This window comes from Choloepus didactylus, chromosome 12 (genome assembly GCF_015220235.1).
Source record: "Choloepus didactylus isolate mChoDid1 chromosome 12, mChoDid1.pri, whole genome shotgun sequence".
Lineage (NCBI taxonomy): Eukaryota > Metazoa > Chordata > Mammalia > Pilosa > Megalonychidae > Choloepus > Choloepus didactylus.
The window spans coordinates 62,124,889-62,146,595 of NC_051318.1; the positions used below are offsets into that span (position 1 = coordinate 62,124,889).

General features: G+C 35.9%; 1 protein-coding gene across 5 annotated transcripts in view; it reads left to right on the forward strand.

Moving 5' to 3' along the window:
• Nucleotides 1-21,707, forward strand: part of TBC1D4 (TBC1 domain family member 4) — a 238,222-nt gene that overhangs the window by 161,642 nt on the left and 54,873 nt on the right. For all 5 annotated transcript variants that reach the window (XM_037799767.1, XM_037799763.1, XM_037799766.1 and 2 more), the window contains exons 5-8: nucleotides 6,931-7,063; nucleotides 15,397-15,488; nucleotides 15,770-15,880; nucleotides 18,514-18,633. In XM_037799767.1, coding sequence (XP_037655695.1) covers nucleotides 6,931-7,063; nucleotides 15,397-15,488; nucleotides 15,770-15,880; nucleotides 18,514-18,633 — 456 coding nt within the window. The remainder of the gene's footprint in view (nucleotides 1-6,930; nucleotides 7,064-15,396; nucleotides 15,489-15,769; nucleotides 15,881-18,513; nucleotides 18,634-21,707) is intronic.

Genomic DNA, 21,707 nt, shown 5'->3' on the forward strand with positions numbered 1-21,707 from the left:
AGTGTTTCTAGAATAGGAGGTGCTTGATAACTGTATTTTGAATGATTAAACGAATGCATGGCTCTTATCAGGCAAGTGGTTAATTTCTTACTGGATAACCTGCACTGAAAAGATGATTATGTAAACCCTTCTTATTTCCAATCTCATTTATAGGTTTTGTTTCGGTTTGTTTCTTGTTTTTAGTTTTGTTTAGCCCTCAGGCATGTGGAATGAGTTTTGGAAGCAGGAAATCACAGGAGAAAGTCTGGGAACATGCTGCAGTTTTTCCCCTTAAGAAGCTCAGTGACTAAGGCAACAGACCACACTGGCTGTGAATGTCTTCTTGTTACATTGAGGCTGTACCACAATCTCTGTTTTAGCATCATCATTCTTCAGAACAGGCCTGTGCTAGAATCTTTGAAACTTTGTTTACTCTAATTTTATCAGTTTGCTTCTTTACTGAATAGTGAGGCATGAGAACTACAAGCTAGAAGAAAGATTAAATGTAAATTTTCTGCATAATAGAGGATGGCTTTAGCAACTCTACAGAACAAAAGCAGTCAATTAAATATTATAGGTCTAAACAGTGTTAGGATTGATGTAGACTTGGCAGTTTTGTAATACAAGGTATTGCAAAACCACATATACTGGCTTATCTTCTCTGAATGCAAAGAACACACAATCAGCATTTTCTTTTGCTTCTTTGTAGCATGTGATGAAATGCAGTTGCTATGAATTTATAAATAGGTATAGTGTGCTGATGGGCCCTGGAGGGTTACATGGAAATTTAGATGCTCAGTTCTTTCTCTCTTTCCCTCACCCTCTTCCTTCTTCCTTTCTTTCCTTCCACCCTTCCTCTCTTCTGCCATTCCTCCCATCCTTCCTTACTTCTACTGCTGTAGGCAGAGGTATAGTCTTATTTAATCAATGCTTGAGATTTGTAGGAACTATCATTTTTTTAAAAAAAGTGTTTTCTCCAAAATTGGTTTAAAAGGTGTGGGAAAAAAAAAACATAAATCACTACTACTTATGAACAAATAAAAATATGCTCCACAGATGCAGGCAAAAAGTATTTAGGCAAAAGTACAACCAAAGGGAAAAAATGACCCAGAATTTGCACTAGTACCTGGTGGCAAATAGTTAATGAAGTGAGCATGGTACTAGAGTGTGTTGATAGATGATGATGTAGAAGTCTAGGAAGCTGTCTTTCTGTTGCATCAGATGTTGAGTATGCTCTTAAAATAGTTATCTAATAATTAAGGATCAAGCAAAAGTGGGGAGGGTAAGTGAGTGAATGAGAGAGGTTCAGGTTTGGGGTCTCCATTTTAAGAGATGAAGAAAGTTGCAGATATTTCATAGAAGAGTAATAATCTCTGAAAATTTCTTATTTGAAGAAAAATGGAAGTAAGTTGGGATCATTTAACCTAGGAACAAGAGGCATAGGACATGAGGTAAATGGGCTTAAAATCTAACAGATATAGAGAACATTGCAATGTGTGGGTGATTAACCACGAAAAAGATGATTGTCTTGTTAACAGTTGTCAAAAATAGGATCGATGCCATTCTTTGGGTGATTTGAAGACTTAAATTTTCCCAGAGAATTAGGCTAAATAAATTGAAGTTCGTAAACCATTTTTCTTGGACACACTTGAATATGCTATCAAATACCTATATTTGGTGTATAAACATATATGGGCACTATTTTAATTATGGGTTTTCCCTTTAACATTGTAAATTGGCCTTATTTGTCCCAATTGATGCTTTTTTGGAGGATGGTACCGATGTTTTGTCTGATGGTACTGTCAAGAATACTTACTTCTTTTTATTTTCATTTGATTGCTTTATCTTTGCCCATTCCTTCACTTTTAACCAACTGACATGACCTGTAAGGTTTTTCCTTTGTATCTAGACTAAAATAATTGTTTATTTATAGTGTGTCAATCTGAACTCTAAGTTGTTCTGGTTCCATGATAGAATTTATAGGCCATCTGTAAAAAGTGGTGGGTGTTAGAAAATAGAACATTTAAAATTTTAGAAGTCAAAGTTTTTAGTAATATTTGTGGTTGGGAAAACCTGGTAGTCATATTTCAGACACCATTAAAATGGCTTCTTGTTCATTTATGAATAGATAAGAAAACCTGAGAGTTCAGTAATTCCTCTGGGGACCTTTTACAAGGTACTATGGTTAAATAACATAATAAACCTATATGAAGCCTATTTATGTTACTAAACAGATGATTAACCCCTTCAGTGCCTTATATAAACGAGAAACAAGAAAATGTAAATGAATGTCTGCCTAATTCAATAAAATTGGTTTGAATATGTAACAAGGTAAATGAAACCAAGATGCCAAGGCATTAAACATGTAGTGTTTTTATTCTCAAGGATTAGAAGTCCTTATTTTTTAATTATAGCCTAAAGTAACATTTTATGAAAAATTCATTATTTAGAGAATGACATAAAATTATTTAAAAGCCCTTTTTAAGAGTTGGTAATATAGTGACATATAATTGAATAATGCCTGATGCTCAGTATTTGATATCATCTTTCAGTAAAATGAGAACAATAAAGTTTCTCTTTATTCCAGATTCCTCATATAATCAAATCACAAGTAGATTAAATACTTTAATTAAGCCAGGCCGTAAGAGAAGAGGGAAAACAATCTAAAAAATTGTTTACCAAGCATGGCAAATGGTTCTGAATATCAAAGCAAGTTCAGACACAATCTTTAGTATTCCAGAGCTCTGCCATGCAAGTTTTAGAATTTGATCTGAGACCTATAGAATATGGACAAACCACGCCCTTATTTTAGTGATTGTGTCACAGAGAAGACAGGGACACCGTTGAGAGGTCGTTTAAGGAGTGTGAGTTGGCTTCAAGGAAGCAACTGGAAACTAGAAAGCTAGAGTCAAACTTATTGGCTGAGTTAGTAGAAAAGCAGGAATAAAGTAATTGGCAGTTTTCAAGCTGCTGGCTTGCTGGAGAGCAAGGGACCCAGCTATTGGACAACACCATGTCGGAACTTATTAGTGCTGCGTATCAGAAGTGGAATGACAGTGAATTAGAAACTGTATGAATTTCCCCACCATTGTTCCTCATTCATTTTGCATGAATTTCCCCACCATTGTTCCTCATTCATTTTTTTCCAGATCTTAGTTTAAACATGTTTTGTTTTTACACTAAATTTTATCCAGAAATGTGAAACAAGTAGGATACCTATTAATGCAAGTAAATGTTGAACTTATTTTGTTGCTTCCTATGTAATGCAGACAAAACTTCCTTAGGGTTTTTATCTGATAAACCACTTAACGAAGCAAAGAACTGATAGACTAATTAAACTGTCTGTAGTAGGAGAGTAATCAGTGAGATTCAAAAGTACCATTCAAGGAACAGATCAGTATTATATTACACACATTAAAATGGCCTTATTTCATTAAAAAATATTAAAATCATGCAAAGTATCTTCTCAGACCACAGTAGAAGGAAGCAAGGAATCAATGATAGGAATAAAACTGGAAAAAACTACAAATATGTACAAATTAAATGACACACTTTTAAACAGCCAATAAATCAAAGAAGAAATCACCAGAGAAATTAGACAATATCTTGAGAAGAATGAAAATGAAAACTCAACATACAAAATTTAGGGGTTGCAGTAAAGGCAGTGCTCAGAGGGAAATTTATAGCTCTAAATGCCTACATTAAAAAAGATCACAAATCCATAACCTAAATTCACACCTAAAGAAACTAGAAAAAGAAGAGCAAACTACAAACCAAGTTAGGACAAGGAAGGAAATAGTAAAGATTAGAGCAGAAAAAATGAAATAGAGAATAGAAAAAAAACAGAAAAAAAAAGTTGGTTTTCTGAAAAGATCAATACAGTTGACAAACCAGACTGACAAAGAAAAGAGGGGGGGACACTAATAGTAAATTCAGGAATGAAAGTGGGGATATTACTTCCAACCTTACAGAAATAAAAAGGATGTTAAGAGGCTACTATGATCAATTGAATACCAACAAATTAGAAGATCTAGATGAAACTGACCCACTCCTAGAAACATGTAAATTACCTAATCTGATGCAAGAAGAGATAGAAAATATCAACCGAACTTGAAGAAGAGATTGAGTCAGTAATCCAAAACGTCCCAAAAAGAAAAGTCCAGGACCTGATGTCTTCTGCCAAACATTTAAAGAATATTTAACACCAAGCCTTCTCAAACTCCTTCAAAAAACTAAAGAGGAGGGTACACTTCCTAATTTATTCTATGAGGCCAGTATTACCCTGATAGCAAAGTCAGATAAAGACAGCACAAGAAAAGAAAATTACAGGCCCATATTCATTATGAATATAGATGTAAAAATCCTCAACAAAATACTGGCAAACCGAATCCAACAGTATATTACAAGGATTTATTACAACCAAGTGGAATTTATTCCTGGAAAATGTAAGGATGGTTTGACATAAGAAAGTTAATCAATGTAATACACAACATTAATAGAATGAAGGGGAAAAAACTATGTGATTATCTCAATTGTTGCAGAAAAGGGGTTTGACAAAATTCAACACCCTTTTATGATAAAAACACTCAGAAAACTAGGAGTAAAAGGGAACTTTCTCAACCTGATAAAGAGCATTTATGAAAAACCCACAGCAAATATCATACTCCAAGACTAAAAGTTTTCCCCCTAAGATCAGAGAAAAGATGAGGATTGTCTCCACTGCTTTTTAACGTTGTACTGGATTTTCTAATCAGAGTGATCAGGCAAGGAGAAGAAATAAAAGGCATCCAATTTGGAAAATTGAAAGCAAAACTATTCCTATTAGCAGATGACATGATCCTCTCTAAACAGTAAATCCCAAAGAAACCACAAGAAAGGGACTAGAACTAATAAATTCAGGAAAGTTGCAGGATACCATCAAGATAAACATACAGAAATTGGTTGGATTTCTATACACCAGTAATGGACAATCTGAAAAGGAAATCAAGAGAACAGTTCCTTTTACAGTGGCATCTAAAAGCATAAAATACGTAGGAATAATTTTAACCAAGGAGTTGAAAGACTTGTACAGTGAAAACTACAGCACACTTCTGAAAGAAATTAAAGAAGACCTAAATAAATGGAAAGACATCTCATGTTTATGAATTGGGAGATTTAATATTAAGAGGTCAGTACTGCCTAAGGTGATCTACAAATTCAATACAATTCCTATAAAAATTCTGGAAGCCCCTTTTTTGCTGAAATGGACGAGCTAATCCTCAAATTTATATGGAATTGCAAGGGGCTCCTAGTAGCCAAAAAAATCTTGTAAAAGAAAAAAGTTAGAGACTCAAACTTACTGAATTCAAAACTTACTACAAAGCTACAGTGTGATATTAAAACAGTGGGATATTGACATAAGGAGAGACATATAGACCAATGGAATACAATTGAGAGTCCAGAGAGTCCATGGATTTTCAACAAGTGTGCCAAGTCCATTCATTGGGGAGAAAATAGTCTTCAACAAATGGTCCTGGGACAACTAGATATCCACATGCAAAAGAATGAATTTAGACACCTACCTCTTACCTTCTACAAAAATTAATTAAAAAATGGATCAGTGACCTAAATATAAAACCTAATACTATAAAATTTGTGCAAGAAAACATAGGGAAATATCTTTAGGATCTTGTAGTAGGCAGTGGATTTTTAGATTTCACACCAAAAAGCACAAAAAAACAAAAGAAAAAAATTGAATGGACCTCATTAAAACTAAACAGTTTTGTGCACAAAAGGACTTTTATCAAGGAAATTAAAAGATGACCTACAGAATGGGAGAAAATACTTGAAAATCACATATCTGATAAGGGTTTAATTTCCAGAATATATGAAGAACCCCTACCATTCACCAACAAAAAGACAATCCAGTTAAAAAGTGGGCCAAAAATTTGAATAGACGTTTCTCCAAAGAAGATATACAGATGGCCAATAAACATATGAAAGGATGCTCAATATCATTAGCCATTAGAGACATTCAAATTGAAATTAGAAGATAATATTTCGTGCCCAGTTGGTTGGTTATTTCTGAAAAAGCAGAAAATTGCAAGGGTTGGCCAGGATTTAGAGACAGAGGAATCTTAGTACATTGTTGGTGAGAATGTACAATGCTGTAGCTGCTACGGAAAACATTTTGGCAGTTCCTAAAAAAGTTAAATATTATAATTACCATATGACCCAGCAATTCCACTCCTAGGTATATACCCAAAATAATTGAATGCAGGGATTCTGACAGTATTTGAACACCAATGTTCAATGCCACAAAAAGGTGGAAGCAATCCAAGTATCCATCAGCAGATGAGTGGATAAACAATATATGGTGTATCCATAAAATGGAATATCATTCAGCCATAAAAAGAAATGAAGGGCTGGTACATGCTACAACATGGATGAACCTGGAAGACATCATGTTAAGTGAAATAAGCCAGGCCCAGAACAGCAAATACTGTATGGTTTCTCTTATATGAAATACTTAGAATAAGCAAATTCATAGAGACAGAAAGCAGAATAGTGGTAACCAGGGATGAGAGGAGGATCTGGGAATGGGGAGTTCCTGCTTAATGGGTATGAGTTTCGGTTTGGAATGATGAAAATAATCTGGAAATAAATAGTGGTGAAAGTTACACTATAATTGTCAATGCACTTAATGTCACAGAATTGTCCTCTTAAAAAAAGGTTAAAATGTTATATTTTAGCACAATTAAAAATAATTTTTAAAAAGAAAACATTTATTGCATTCAGCTTTCATTGAGAAGGTTTAGCTTCAAATCTTGACATTTTCTCTCTGCCAGCTTTATAGTCATAAAAATTCTATTATTTAGTCAGCATCAACCAGGGCTCACATTGCTTTTGGGTTTTTGATTTGCTGCCTTGAAAGCAACCGTCTTGAGACCTGAGCTTTGTTTCTTCTTGTAGGTTGAAGAGGTAATGCTGACTCTGAAACAGGCTTTCAGTACGGCTGCTGCCCTGCAGAATGCCAAGACCCAGGTGAAGCTGTGTGAGGCCTGCCCTATGCACTCTTTGCATAAGCTGTGTGAAAGGATTGAAGGTACACTGTAACTTAGCCTTGGCAAGAGGGAAGTTTGCTTTGGCATTTGGGAAATGAGAAAGTCCCTGCTGTCATTAAATGGTTCTTTGTTTCTGGTGGAAACAAGAGCCCAAAAGCCCGAAGAATTATTTCTCATGTGTAGTCAAATTTGAGCTGCCAGACTCTCCTAGGGGCTTGGCTTGTGTGTGTGTGTGTGTGTGTGTGTGTGTGTGTCTTCTTGTTTTTCATTCTATAGGAAAAATCAAGGAAAAAGACAAAACTTGTCTTTCCCACAGTTCTTACGATTCTGCTATGTACACAGTGAGAACTAATCAAATATTTGTGGAATGAACAGAGGCAAAGCCATCACAGAGTGTTGACTATAATTCTTTTTCTTCCCTCCCTCAATGATGAGTTCCTTTTCCCCTAAAGGTTTAGAACTGTATTGGAATTTGTTTGGCCTTCCAGTTGTGTTTGTTAATGGAGAGATACTAGAGGTGATATTATAAAGCAGTTTTTGTTTTTGTTTTTTTAAACTGGCTTCTGAGGAGGAAGGACAGGCATGAGGGAGAAGTGGAAGGCTGACCCTGTGACTCACCTCCTCTGTCTTCCTGTCAACCCTACTAACAGAAAAGCATAAGAATCACAATTTAATCTACACTTGTTAAGCCTTTACATATGTGCCAGGCAGTGTGCTGGGCGGCACTGGGGATACACAAATGATTCAGACATGGGCCTTGCCTTTAGAAAGCGTACAGTGTAGAGAGGAAGAGTCATGTGAACAGATACATGTAATTTAATATGATGGGTGTTATATTAGATGGGAGAGAGTACCAATACAGAGTAAAACAGAGAATGGTCAAAGCACTGTAAATGCATATCAAGAGTTCTGCTCAGTAGACTGCAGACTCATCAGCACATGGCAAAACCCTTAAGCACTGCTTACGGAGTATCCACTAAACTATGTGATAGAGAACTATTTAAACATAATAGTCAGATTTTTAGGACTCATAATTATAATTTTACAGATTGCACATTATTTTCAAACACATATAAAACATTTATAATTATAAACATTCCTTCATATGATAAAGAGAGCATTATAAATCTATGGGGATATGCTGAATTACTCAGGAAATGGGGTTGGATCAATTAGCTATACAAAGGGGGTGAGATCTGTATCGCTTTTCCTAACTCAAAATACATTCGAGATGGATCAAAGTACTCAGCATAAACAAACAAAATATTAAAATAATTAAAATAAGGAAGAAGCTTTTTATGTAGCTTGAAGAAGGAAGGCTTTAGTAAGGCACAAAAAAAGTAAAAGCCATTAAAAGAAGACACTGTAAGATTTAATTTGAAGAACACTTCAAGCTTTTACATAACAAAAATTGCTTATTTGGAAGTTAAATGATAACTAATGAGGAGATAGCAAATTAGTATCTAGTATTTGTAAGAATGTCTTAATCTATAAAAGAATGATAAATCCACCCAGAAGGAAGTTGCAAAAATTATACATATTTAAAAAGCATTTCTCAAGAAAGGAAATTAAATGCCCAATAATGAAAATGAGATGACGCTTAAACTCAGAGAAATGAAAATGGAAACAACATGGTCATCAGATTAACTGCTGGTCAAACTGCAGAGAAATTGGTACATTTATGCAATGCAGATCTGGTGCAAATAGATGCAGGCATTTTGAAGAACAATTAATAGCAGCCCATTAACTTTAAAATTGCACATACCTTGTTCCTCAACAGTTCCATGGCTTGATAACAGAACTCTTATATAGGTGCAGAAGGTAACATCTTTAAGGTTGTACTGTTTGTAAATAATGGAAAATTGGAAACAATCTAAAAATAAAAATGTCCATCAGTAGGAGAATTGAAGTATGTTCATATAATGGAACAATTAATGGGAATGAATTAGAGCTGTATGTCATCTTGGGTACATCTTAAGAATATGCTGTTGTGTAAAAAAGTAATTTGCTTAATAATTCATATACTTTAATGCTATATCTAGGAAAATACATAGAATAATACCATATAGTTCTTTAAAAATTATTTCAATCTTTTAGACTTATAGAAAGTTGCAAAGAATTTCCTACTCTCTCCCCCAGCCTCTCCCATTGTTAACAAATAATATAACCGTGGTTCCACAATCAGAAAGGAAGTTACCACTGGTGCAGTGGTGTTAACCAAACACTTCATTTGCACTTCACCAGTTTATCCACTAATGTCTCTTCTGGTTGTGTTGGTTCCAGGATCCCATGTTGTATTAATTGTTATTTCTCCCTGACTTCTCAGTCTGTCACTGTTGCTGTTTTTCCTTGTGTTTCATAACCTTGACATTCTCAAACAGCATGGCTCAGTTGTTTTGCTGAATGTCCCTCAGTTCAGCCTGTCGAGCATCTTCTCGTGGTTGTCTTGGGGCCTGCACCTCTGGCACGAGCGCCACAGAAAAGGTGCTGTATCCTCGGTACATTGTATGGAGTTGTTGATGTTGATAGGTTTTATTACTGGTGATGCTGGGCTTAAGTACCTCGTCAAGAAGTCTTCTCTGGGATTTTCCTCTATAAAGTTACTGTATCTCTCCCTGGAATCAATAAATGTTTTAGGAAAGTAGTTTGAATCTACACAAGTGTCTTTTCACTCAAACCTTTACCCACAGATTCTAGCAGCGTTCAGTGGATCTTGTCTGCAACACTTGCCAATACCATGTATTCTCTATCAATATATGTATACGTATGTGAAAGAATGTAAAACGGACTGAAAGGATACATGGCAAACTTCTAATGGCTCTAGAGAATGAAGGAGGTAACCAAGATTGGGGATAGCAGGCAAAGCAGATTTAGCTTTATAATGTTCTAATATTTTAGAACTTACATTTGGGTAATTTAAAATAAAGCGAAGTAAGTGTTTATAGAAAAAAAAAAAAACAGCTGGCAGCAAATAGGCCTGCACTGTTAATTATGATTAATAGAATAATTATGAGTAATATATTCCTTTTTGGGTTTTATTTTTCAAACTTCACACTATAGAAATAAGTGATTTCTATGTAAGCAGAGCTAAAAGCTTGGGAAGAAAGAAACTGTGTACTTCTGTTTTAAGTTTAGTGTGCTTTAAAATATATCTTCTATTTCAGAAAAGACATTTTAAACTTTGACACAAGGAGGCAGTCTCTGTCAGAAATAGGCTTTAAGACTATAGGCAGCCACAGCAGATGGGAAGGGCTCTGTTTATATGTTTATAGGGCTGGATCTCAGTTTGTGGGGCTTGGAGTTTTTACAATTTTAAAGACTTTTTTAAGAAAAAGAACACAAAATTATGAATATAGCTCTGCTACGCCCCTTCTAGGTCTTTAAAGTATCCTGAAACTTAAGCTTCACTAGCCTCAGGGTATGCATATATCTGAAGGGAGTAAAAGAAAGGGTCTATCTTGTTGACTGGAAAAAGACTTTATACTACCATGGGGATACAGTAGTCGTTGTTTTCCTAAGACCTTGGACGACACTCTCCAATGTGAATTTTTTTTCCTACCTTTGACATCAGGCCAAGAAAGTGAAAGATAGGGCAATGTTCTAATAGTTAGAAGAAAAGTAATAACAAGAAAGCGGATAATCTATAGGACTCAACCATGTGCATTGCCTGTATTAGCTCTTTCAATCCCTTTAAAAACCCCACCAGGTAGATTAGATAGTTTTTAACTCATTTTACACACATGGAAACTAAGACACTGACACTCCTAGCATGTAAGTAACGTGCCACATTCCCATTGCAGAGACAGGATTGGAGTGTCCAAAGCAACTGGACACCATCTCTGGGAGAAGGCAGGGGCTTTCAGTGTCAAGCTGCCCTGAAGCCTCTTGGCATTTGTTTGTTTCCAAAACAGGTTTCTTTTTTCATCTGAATGAGATCACAGGGTGATTTTGCAGCTTGTTTTATGCATAGGTACAAAGTATAAAGCTGGAAGTAAAAGCCACATTTAGATTAAACTCAAATTAATAGGAATTGAAAGTTAGTGAAGAAGATATTTTAAAGTACCTAGATGCTAGTATTTCATTTCACTTACTCAGAATTATAGAATTTCTGTCAGTATGCGTGGCTGCACTAATAAAGAGTTATATTTTTGTTGAAAAAGTAAAAAGAATAAGTAAGTGTGCTGATCTGGAGCGCTGATCAACTATGCCTCTGCAAAGCCAGACATTTCTGAGGACCAAAGTGCAGTGAGGATGCAGTGTCTAAGAGGAACTTCATCTCCCAAGGACAAGCCTTAGAATCAGAAACTGAATGTGATGCTAAGTATCATGGAGGTGGAACAGTTATCGTCAATCTTTTATTCGTGCACTAACATGCATGAGGGCTAATATATACATGTCTCTCAATATCAATAATTCACTAGTCAGTGATTTCAAATTGGGGGAAAGGAAGAAGTCAAATTAGATTCAGAAGGGGCATGTAGAATTTGAAAAGAAAACTCCAGCTGTTTCCAACTCCTCTACTGAAATTGAAGACTAAAGAAACTTCCTGGGCTATGAATTTATTTACATATTTCAAATAACTACCCTCTTTTCCTTTCTTCTCTTTTTTTAAGTCTCTTACCTTATAAGGCATAATCAGTCACTTGCATAGGAAACAAAATAAAACAAAACAAAACAAAAGCAATCACGTGAATCATAATCTTAATGTATTGTCTGGGAGCCTCTTAAGGAGACTTTGCCAGCAGATGATATGCTACAATAGTCAAGGGCATCCCACCACCAAAATTAATTTTAGTGCCTGACATTTTCTGTTTGTGATGACAGAGATTTTCACAGCATTTTGCTGTGCATTACACAAAGAAAAGCAGAGCTGGGAAGTTTTCAGAAGTTTTTTCTTCATTCTGACTCCCACAGTGGTTTAAAGTGTACCCGGGAGGGGCCAGCACTGTGCCTCCTGGCAACCATGAAATGAATTCCAGTTCTTTTAAAACAATGTGTATTTTGAAGTGATTCTCTCCTCTGCTATCCACAGACATCTTTAGATAGTTCTTTAATTTAAAAAAAAGTGATCAAATTAGTTCATTCCAATTATCTTTCACCTCATATTTTCTTAGAAATATGCACAATTAGAAAACTGCACAATGTGCATAGATTGTCATATTTTTTATTTTAAAATTCTGTGATGCCACCTAGCAAAATAGATTATAAGAAAGTATTTTTAGTGAATTACTTTGTCTTATTCTATGTGTATAAAATATAATGAGTACATGGAACAAGTTCAAATTACATCTTAAAGTCATGTAATGAAAGTATTTAATTATAACCTGAGAAAGATCATTGTAGTAACAAGTGATTTTAAAATGCCAGGCTATCTGTGTAAAGTGTATTAAATATGATACATAGCTAGATGTCCTCTTCCTAATCAAAATGTAGTAATATCTACTTGTTAAATCATATTTTAACATTGTCGCAGCCCAAGAGGGCCATGCCAATCTAGATGCCAAAGAAGACAGCAAGCATTTTCTGATAGATGAACTTTTATTCAGGGCTTACCTACAGGGTGAGAAGTCATGGAGAGATCATGACGGCTCTCTCAGGCCGGGCAGGAATTGCATTCGCAGGAAAGACGACTGAGCGATGCAAAGAGTACAGCAAGCCTTTTTTTTTTTTTTTTTTTTTTTATTAAATTCAGTTTTATTGAGATACATTCACACACCATACAGTCGTCCATGGTATACAATCAACTGTCCACAGTATGGTAACATAGTTATGCATTCATCACCACAATCTATCTGTGAACATTTTCCTTACATCAGAAAGAGCCAGAACAAGAATAAAAACTAAAAGTGAAAAAAGAACACCCAAATCATCCCCCCATCTCACTCATTTGTCCTTTAGTTTTTATCCCCATTTTTCTACTCATCCATACACTAGATAAAGGGGGTGTGATCCACAAGGTCTTCACAATCACACTGTCACCCTTTGTAATCTATATTATTATATAATTGTCTTCAGGAGTCCAGACTGCTAGGTTGGAGTTTGGTAGTTTCAGGTATTTACTTCTAGCTATTCCAATACATTAAAACCTAAGACGTGTTATCTATATAATGCATAAGAATGTCCACCAGAGTGACCTCTCGACTCCATTTGAAATCTCTCAGCCACTGAAACTGTTTCGTCTCATTTTGCATCCCCCTTTTGGTCAAGAAGATACTCTCAGTCCCACGATGCCGGGTCCAGATTCATCCCCAGGAGTCATACTCTGCATTGCCAGGGAGATTTACAACCCTGGGAGTCGGGTCCCACATAGGAGAGAGGGCAGCGAGTTCACCTGTCGAGGTGGCTCAGTTAGAGAGAGAGAAGGCCACATCTGAGCAACAAAGAGGTACTCAGGGGGAGACCCTTAGGCACAATTATATGCAAGTTTAGCCTCTCCTTTGCAGTAACGAGCTTCATAAGGGCATGTCCCATGATCGAGGGCTCAGCACATCAAACTGCCAGTCCCAATGTTTGTGACAACATCAACACCAGTCCAGGTGAGGAAGTCCAACACTTTCGCACCTTCCCCCGGATCCTCGGGGCTGGGTAGGGGGAGGCTGTAAATATATTTTTTTATTATCTGCCCAAATTACTCTGGGATGTGTCACTATTTCACTCCAGCCTATACTAACCTACCGTATCTCACTTCCTATTCAAAGTTCCATGCAGTTGTGGTATTTGAACAAATCGACTGTAGAGTTGTACTGTTTAGGAAATTTAGATCCTGTACCAAATAGATATCTCTTCCCTTGGTCTCATATGGAAGTTGAAGTTTTAAAACACAGTCAGTTTCGACTTTTACCCTTTGGCCTGGCTTGCCCTGGTCTTAACTGACCTGCTTCATTCATATCACTAATTGAAGTCTGGGCTCTTTTTCTGCTTTTTTTTGTTTTGTTTTTTTAACAGTGGCTGTATGCACTATCACTGACATTCATATCTGCCAAACTCTAGCTCTGAGTTTCAGGTGTCTCAGAGATATGCATTGTTCCAGAGACCAATCAGGTTATACTGACAGCAAGCCTTTTATGAGAGTTTAAGACAAAAACATTCCTAAACGTGGGGGAAGCAGGAACAGGTCACTCTGACCTGGGGGGTGGTGCAGGAAGGACTAGAGTAACACTTGAACAATTATATTTTGCTCTTTTTGTGAGACTAAGAGCCTCTCACTTCCTGCCTGCTTTCCATAAAGTTACATTTTTAAGGTCAATTTACCCTTTTTCTCTTTACTGGCTTACAAAGACAATAGGTTAAACATTAGTTGCCTAAGTCATGCAGACTGCTGTGCACCAAAGCTCTGCAGGCCTGTTTTGCTCAGGCCACGGGTTGCCACAAACATATATGTATAACATATATACAAAAAAGATATTACATTTTCTGCATGTATGTTATATTTCATAATGAAATAACTGAAACTACAAAATTGTAACCTATAATATTCTTTGAGATTTGCTCTCTACTTGTTAAATTGCACTTAGAAAGTTATCACTTTTATGTATATATGTTATATTCTACAATTTAAAAAAAATTAGAAAAAAAAGTGTAGTAGCAGTGCCATATGTGGCAACTAACAATGTAAAGTAGATCTGTTCCTTGAAAGTGGATGGCCACTTGAATCACTGTAAATATGAATTAAGTTTTCTCTTTTTTTAATTATAAAAAATGAATGTTTTCGTGGAAAAAAAATTTTGCCTGAGGACTTAATATAAATTATGTTTAAGAACACAATAGATTTATAAATATTGTGATTCGAAGAAGTAAACTATATTTTGGCAAAATAGTAACACTAAAAATGTCACTAAATACCCACTAAAGCTGTCCCTGAAGCTTTATTCCCACAGAACAATAGCTGCTTGAGAGGAAAAGGATCATGTCTAAGCTGTAGCTCTGTCTTATACTATTATAAGTTATTCTTCTTTAAATGTTAAGTTTTTAGCATAGAGGTATTGGCCATGGCTAGTGTTTAGCTTATCATTCCATGCCATAAACTAGGATAATGTTAATTCAGCTATGAATTTCTACTGTGGCTAAGTTTGTTAGCACATTAAATGGTATATGGCTGTGCTGTTGATTCGGTAACATGTGGGAAATATTAGTAGTGCTAACTGTGGGACAACTGTCAGGGGGCTGTTGACTTTGGTGAGGAGTTTTCCATTTAGTTTTAATCATTTCAGTGTAGTGGTCCAAGGTTTCTTGCAGATAGGAACACATCTCTGAGGATTTCAATAAGAGAAATTCAGAGCCTGCTGGCTAAGGGGTGAGCTGCAATTCATTATGAGCATTTGTATCTTTGCTGCTAGACACTGTTTAACATATTCCCCTCCCTCATTTTCCTTAGGTCTCTACCCGCCAAGAGCCAAGCTGGTGATACAGAGGCATCTCTCCTCGTTGACAGATAATGAGCAAGCTGACATCTTTGAACGAGTTCAGGTACCATTATTTGTGGTTCTCATAAAGAAGATCAAATAATGAGAATTTACTGCTGTTTTTGTGTGTTTCCCTTTTTCATCCTTTCCTTTTAATGTCTATGTGAAGCCAAAGATATATTATCATATCCTGCTATTTCATAGCCACTGTTACTTTTGCTGCTAAGAGCAATTAAAATCTTAGCTTTATGTTTGTCTGCTAGACAGAACAAACCAAGTGAGAATAAAATAAAAAAAAAAAGAGCTGTACTTCTATAGTGTGCTCTTGGTTTGTCTTTTCAACAGAAAATGAAGCCAGTCAGTGACCAGGAAGAAAATGAGCTTGTGATTTTACATCTGAGGCAGCTGTGTGAAACCAAGCAGAGGACACATGTTCATATTGGGGAAGGCCCATCGGTGAGAAGAGGTTTTCTCCTTGACCTACTATTTTTGTTTATATGTTCAGTGAAAATATCACAGAACATGTGGAAGGAGTTTCTTTACTCTGTGCTCTCATCTCCCTTCAGGTTAAAGTCCTATCAGACCTTTTATTCCCCAGCATTTTAGAAGTTTTATAGGGAATTTTAGCAGGCATCAGCACATTGAAATAAAATAATGATGTCTTTAAAATGTAAAAACGTTGTTTTTGGTACAAAAGCAGTAGTAACAAATGTTCATGATTTAGAATGAACATACATTTTTTTAATGTTAATCCATTATTTTATATCAGTTTCGTGTGAACATTTTATTTCTTCAAAAGCTTAGCAGCTTTAATGGTAAAGAGTGAGGCTCCCCAGGCAGCAGCTGTAGCATGCAAACAGCAGCCCTAGCTGCAGACTGAAGGATGGTGTTTTTGTGCATGTGGTTTAGAATGTATTCCCAGCAGCATAGGATAAAGCAAGTCCATTAGCCACAGCATCTAAGAGGATTATGACGTATTTACCTCTTAATGAGACTAATTCAAGTTATATTGTCATTTCACTATATTTAGAACAAAACACATATTACTTGATTAGTACACATTCCTTCACAAACTCATTAAACAAGTGCATAAGAACCTTTTATGAGCTAAGCTCTGTGCTAATGGTGACAAAAAAGAGATGGATAAGCATTGTTCCCTCCCAAGAAGAACTCAAACATCCTAAAGAGGAAGGCAAACAGATAAATAGAAACCTATAATAGAGGCAGTAAATGAATTTTATAAATAATGTGCAAGGAGCACAAAAGTAGCTACATTTTGAAGCTGTCAAACTACAACCCAGTAGCCTTGATTCTTGAAGACGATTGTATAACTATGTAGCTTACATGGTGTGACTGTGTGATTGTGAAAACCTAGTGGCTCAAACTCCCTTTATCCAGTGTATGGACAGATGAGTAGAAAAATGGGGCCAAAAATTAAATGAAAAGTAGAGTGGGCTGGGGGTGGGGTGGAATGTCTTAGGTGTTCTTTTTTACTTTTATTTTAATTTTTTTTTGGAGTAAGGAAAATGTTCAAAAATTGATTGTGGTGATGAATGCACAACTACATGATGGTACTGTGAACAATTGACTGTACACTGGATCATTGTAGGGTATGTGAATATATCTCAATAAAACTGTATTCTTTAAAAAGTAGCTACATTTTCTTTGCTTTGGAGTTTGAGTGGAGAGATAAGGGTAAAGGGTAGAAATAAAGAATTCAAGATGAAGAGATTTGGGGGAGGGCAGGAGCTTTAGAGCAGAGAAAGTTTGCTAATCAGAAAAGTTGGGGACGTGTGTTTTCAGAAAGGAACATTGAGCACAAGGGCATGTAGTGATCAAATATGTTTTATGCAGGCCCTTGAAGCAAATGCACTAGTTTCTAGGGTACCTTTGGGGATTGGTGGGAAAGAAGGCTGGAAAAATGGGCAGCAGTGAGATGACAAAGGGCCTAAAGTGCTAGGACAGGCTTTTTTACTGAAGTCCGAGTAAGGGAGTGAAGAGATCAGATTTGTGCTTTAAGAAGATAATTCTGCTGTCACTTGTGAGGGGAGTTGGTAGAGGAGGGGGTTGGAGTGTTAAGACTGAAGTCCCGTTCTCCAATTAGGAGAATTTTGTCATAGAATATATGAGAAGTGATTCGTTTAATTATTGCACACACCTTTATTGAGTGCAAATTATGTACCAGGCAGTGGTGATTAATAAAAATAGCTCTTTTCTTCCATCTGATTGTTTAGCAGAAGAAACCAGTATGTTATCAAATAAATTAAAATATGGTGTGATTAGTACAATGCTGTAAGTAGGCATAAGACTCAGAAGTAGCATGGGCACAAAAATAGATTGAATGGGTCTGCCTTGAAATATTTATTTTGTCTCAGGAGAGAGGCCTAAACTGGAGCACTGGAGATGTCAGAAAGGGACGGAGTCGAGCTATTTAGGAGGCATAATCTTTAGGACTTAGTGACTTACTGGATGGATAGGACAGGAGGGAAGAGGGAGGAGCTGAAAAAGAGAATATATATATATATATATATATATATATATATATATATATATATATAGCAGACACATAGTAGATTCTTTTACAGTTCAGTATTGTAAGTGAATATTTGATGTAAAAGATAAATGACCTACTCACACATGATAATGGGATTATAACAGAGTCATTAGCAGAATCCAGCTTTTCTGGAAGCTGCTTTGTTCTTTGAAACTTATTTCCTGTGTTTGTCTTGATAATTGGGGTATAGAATATGTAAATTGGAATGGGATGGTTATAGTTGTTAATCAGAATAACAGCAATGAAACTTACTATCTCAAGTTTAATTTTTGTTCGATGGAGCAGGAATGTATTAGTAGAAGAGAAAGGTATGAAGGAAGGATCTTATTTCTGTCTTTTTTTTGCTTAAAATATTAAAAATTACATGTTTCTGCTTATAATCTCTATGTTTGCAATGTGAAACCTAAATTATTACTTTTTAATAGAGATACTGAAGAATTCCTATGTTTTTTAATGGCTTAGTTTTAAACTTGTATTTAAAGCCTCATTTAACCTTGAAAATTGCAAACTAAAATTTATCTGTTTCTCTCTGTAGACTATTTCAAATAGTACAATCCCTGAGAATGCAACAAGCAGTGGAAGGTTCAAACTTGACATTCTGAAAAATAAAGCTAAGAGATCCTTAACCAACTCCCTGGAAAATATCTTCTCAAGGGTAAGATTAAATGGAGGATCCTTTAGATATTAATTTTTGTGTTTTTTAACTGCTTTATTTCATTCTCAACTGGTTCACAGAAGGTTTCCTTTAAAAAACAAAAATGATTGATTTATTCACACTTATTTAAAATAATCTTTAAAAATAAGTTTCATTCTCAGATCTAGATTTTTTCTGGTGCCTTTGGTATCTGAACTGGAGCAATAGAGATTTAGTTATAGAGATTTATGTGTGGAAAGGGGAAATGGACTGTTGATGCCCAAAACTATAAGAACTTCTTATCCTTTGCCATGTAAAGTTATAAAGAGCCCTACCCCACCCTCTTTTAGGATTGGTAGGAAATGCTGAAAATAGTAAGTATAATTTAATGGAAATTTATATATTCCACTTAGTAAATTTATTTATTCTATTTATTAAATAAGCAAAATAGGGCCCCTTCCCCTTTCTTCACCTCATCATGAGCTATTCAATTCTAGAGCCTTTAGGTGAGACCAAGTAAGGTAGGTTTTGGGGGCTGAGGGGCAGGGGAAGCAACTGAGCCTGTATGGGGCATGGAGTGAGGGAATGTCCCAGAGTAGCATGTAGGAACCATAGGGTGGAAAGGAAGGCATCTGCATGGGAGAGCATCCTCTGGGAAGTTGGAGCTGAGAAGGTGGGGAACGTTTCCCTGCAGCTAAGTGGCCCAGAGTATGCTATCAGTGCCAGAGTGCCCAATATGGGGAATTGGAGTCTGAATAGGGTAGGTGGCCTTACTGATGTTATGGAAAAAGTTTTTCTAGTCTGGATAGAAGATAAAACCAGCCACAGTATTCCCTTAAGCCAAAGCCTGATCCAGAGCAAAGCCCTAACTCTTTTCAATTATCTGAAGGCTGAGAGAGGTGAGGAAGCTGCAGAAGAGAAGTTTGAAGCTAGCAGAGGTAGGTTAATGAGGTTTAAGGAAAGAATCTGTCTCTATAACATAAAAAATACAAGGTGAAGCAACAAGTGCTTACGTAGAAGCTGCAACAGGTTATCCAGAAGATCTATCTAAGATAATTGATGAAGGTGGCTGCACTAAACAACAGATTTTCATTCTAGATGAAACAGCCATATACTGGAAGAAGATGCCATCTAGGACTTTCATCTAGGACTTCAATGTTGTTTTCATGTCTGCTAACACAACATCCATTCTGTAGCCCGTGGATCAGGGGAGTCATTTCCGATTTCCAGTCTTATTATTAAAGACATACATTTTGTAGGGCTAAACTTGCCATACTGATTCCTTTAATGGATCTGGGAAAAGTCAATTGAAACCCTTCAAGAAGGGATTCACCTTTCTAGATGCGATTAAGAACATTTGTGATTCATGGGAGGAGGTTGAAATATCAACATTCATAGGAGTTTGGAAGAAGTTTTTTCCAACCCTTATGGATGACTTTGAGGGGTTCAAGACTTCAGTGGAGGAAGTCACTGCAGATATGGAAATAGCAAGAGAACTATTAGAAGTGGAACCTGGCAATGTGACTGAATTGCCACAATCTCATGATAAAATTTGAATGGATGAGGAGTTGCTTCTTAAGTATGAACAAAGAAATGGAATCTATTCTGGTACAGATGTTGTGAACATTGTTGAAATGACAACAAAGGACCTAGAATATTACATAGATGTAGTTAATAAAGCAGCAGCATAGTTTGAGAAGATTGAAAGAATTTTGAAAGATTTTCTATTGAGGGTAAAATGCTATCAAACAGCATTGCATACTATAGAGAAATCTTTTGAGAAAGAAGAGTCAATCCATGTGGCAAACTTCATTGTTGTCTTATTTTAAGAAATTGCCACGGCCACCCCAATTTTCAGCATCCACCACCCTGGTCAAGCAGCAACCATCAACATGGAGGCAAGACCCTCCACCAGCAAAAAGATGACAGGCTCAGATGATGGTTAGCATTTTTTAGCAATAAAGTATTTTTTAATGAAGGTATGTACATTATTTTTTTAGACATAATGCTATTACACACTTGATAGACTATAGTATAGCGTAAACATAACTTTTATATGCACTGGGAAACCAAAAAATTTGTGTGACTCACTTTATTATGATACATGCTTTATTGTAGTGGTCTGGAACTGAACCCTGATATATCTGATATATGCCTGTACACAGCCTCTATTTTGCACATAGCCAGCGTCTCCTGATCCTTCTCTCCTGGGTTTCATTGCTTTCAGCTTCTGGCTTCAGTGATTTTCTCTCTCAGCTCCTCCAGGGGCTTTTTCTCTATGAGCATCTCTTAATTTCATTTCTCTTAAAGGACTGCGGTAGAAGGATTAAGACCAACCTTCAAAGGGCTGGGTCACATCTCAATTGAAATAACCTAACCAAAGGTCCCACCTACAACAGATATGCACCCACAGGAGTGGATTAAAAGACCGTGACCTTTTGTGGGGCACATAACAGTTTCAAACTAACACACTCACTGATATTTATTTGTCTTTTTGATTATAGCCATCTTAATGGATATGAAGTGATATCTCATTGTAGTTTTGATTTGCATTTTCCTAATGGCTAGTGATGTTAAGCATCTGGTCATATGCTTATTGGCCATTAGTATATCTTCTTTGCAGAAATGTTTATTGAGATCCTGTACCCTTTTTTAAAATTGAGTTATTTGTCTCTTTATTATTAAGTTGTAAGAGTTCTAGATATAAATCCCTTACAGGTATATGATTTACAAAAATTTTATTCCAGTCTGTGTGTTGCCTCTTCATTTTCTTTATGGTGTCCTTTGAAAAGCAAAAGTTTTTAATTTTGATGATATCCAGTTTATCTATGTTTTTCTTTTGTTGTTTGTGCTTTTGGTGTCACATCTAAGATATTCTTTTATCTTTTTTTTTTTTTTAACATCCCTTCTAGTTGTAAAGCTCTGAAGTTTTCAGAATTAGAGTAATTATAACTTGCTAATCTGGATAAGGTTTAATTGCCTTCATGTTATATATAATGGAAGCATTGCTTTATAATGTCCATGTTGCCTAACTTCCATTTGTGCATTTCAGTATTATTTTGGCTTTTTAACTTAGGATAGAATTACTGACTCAA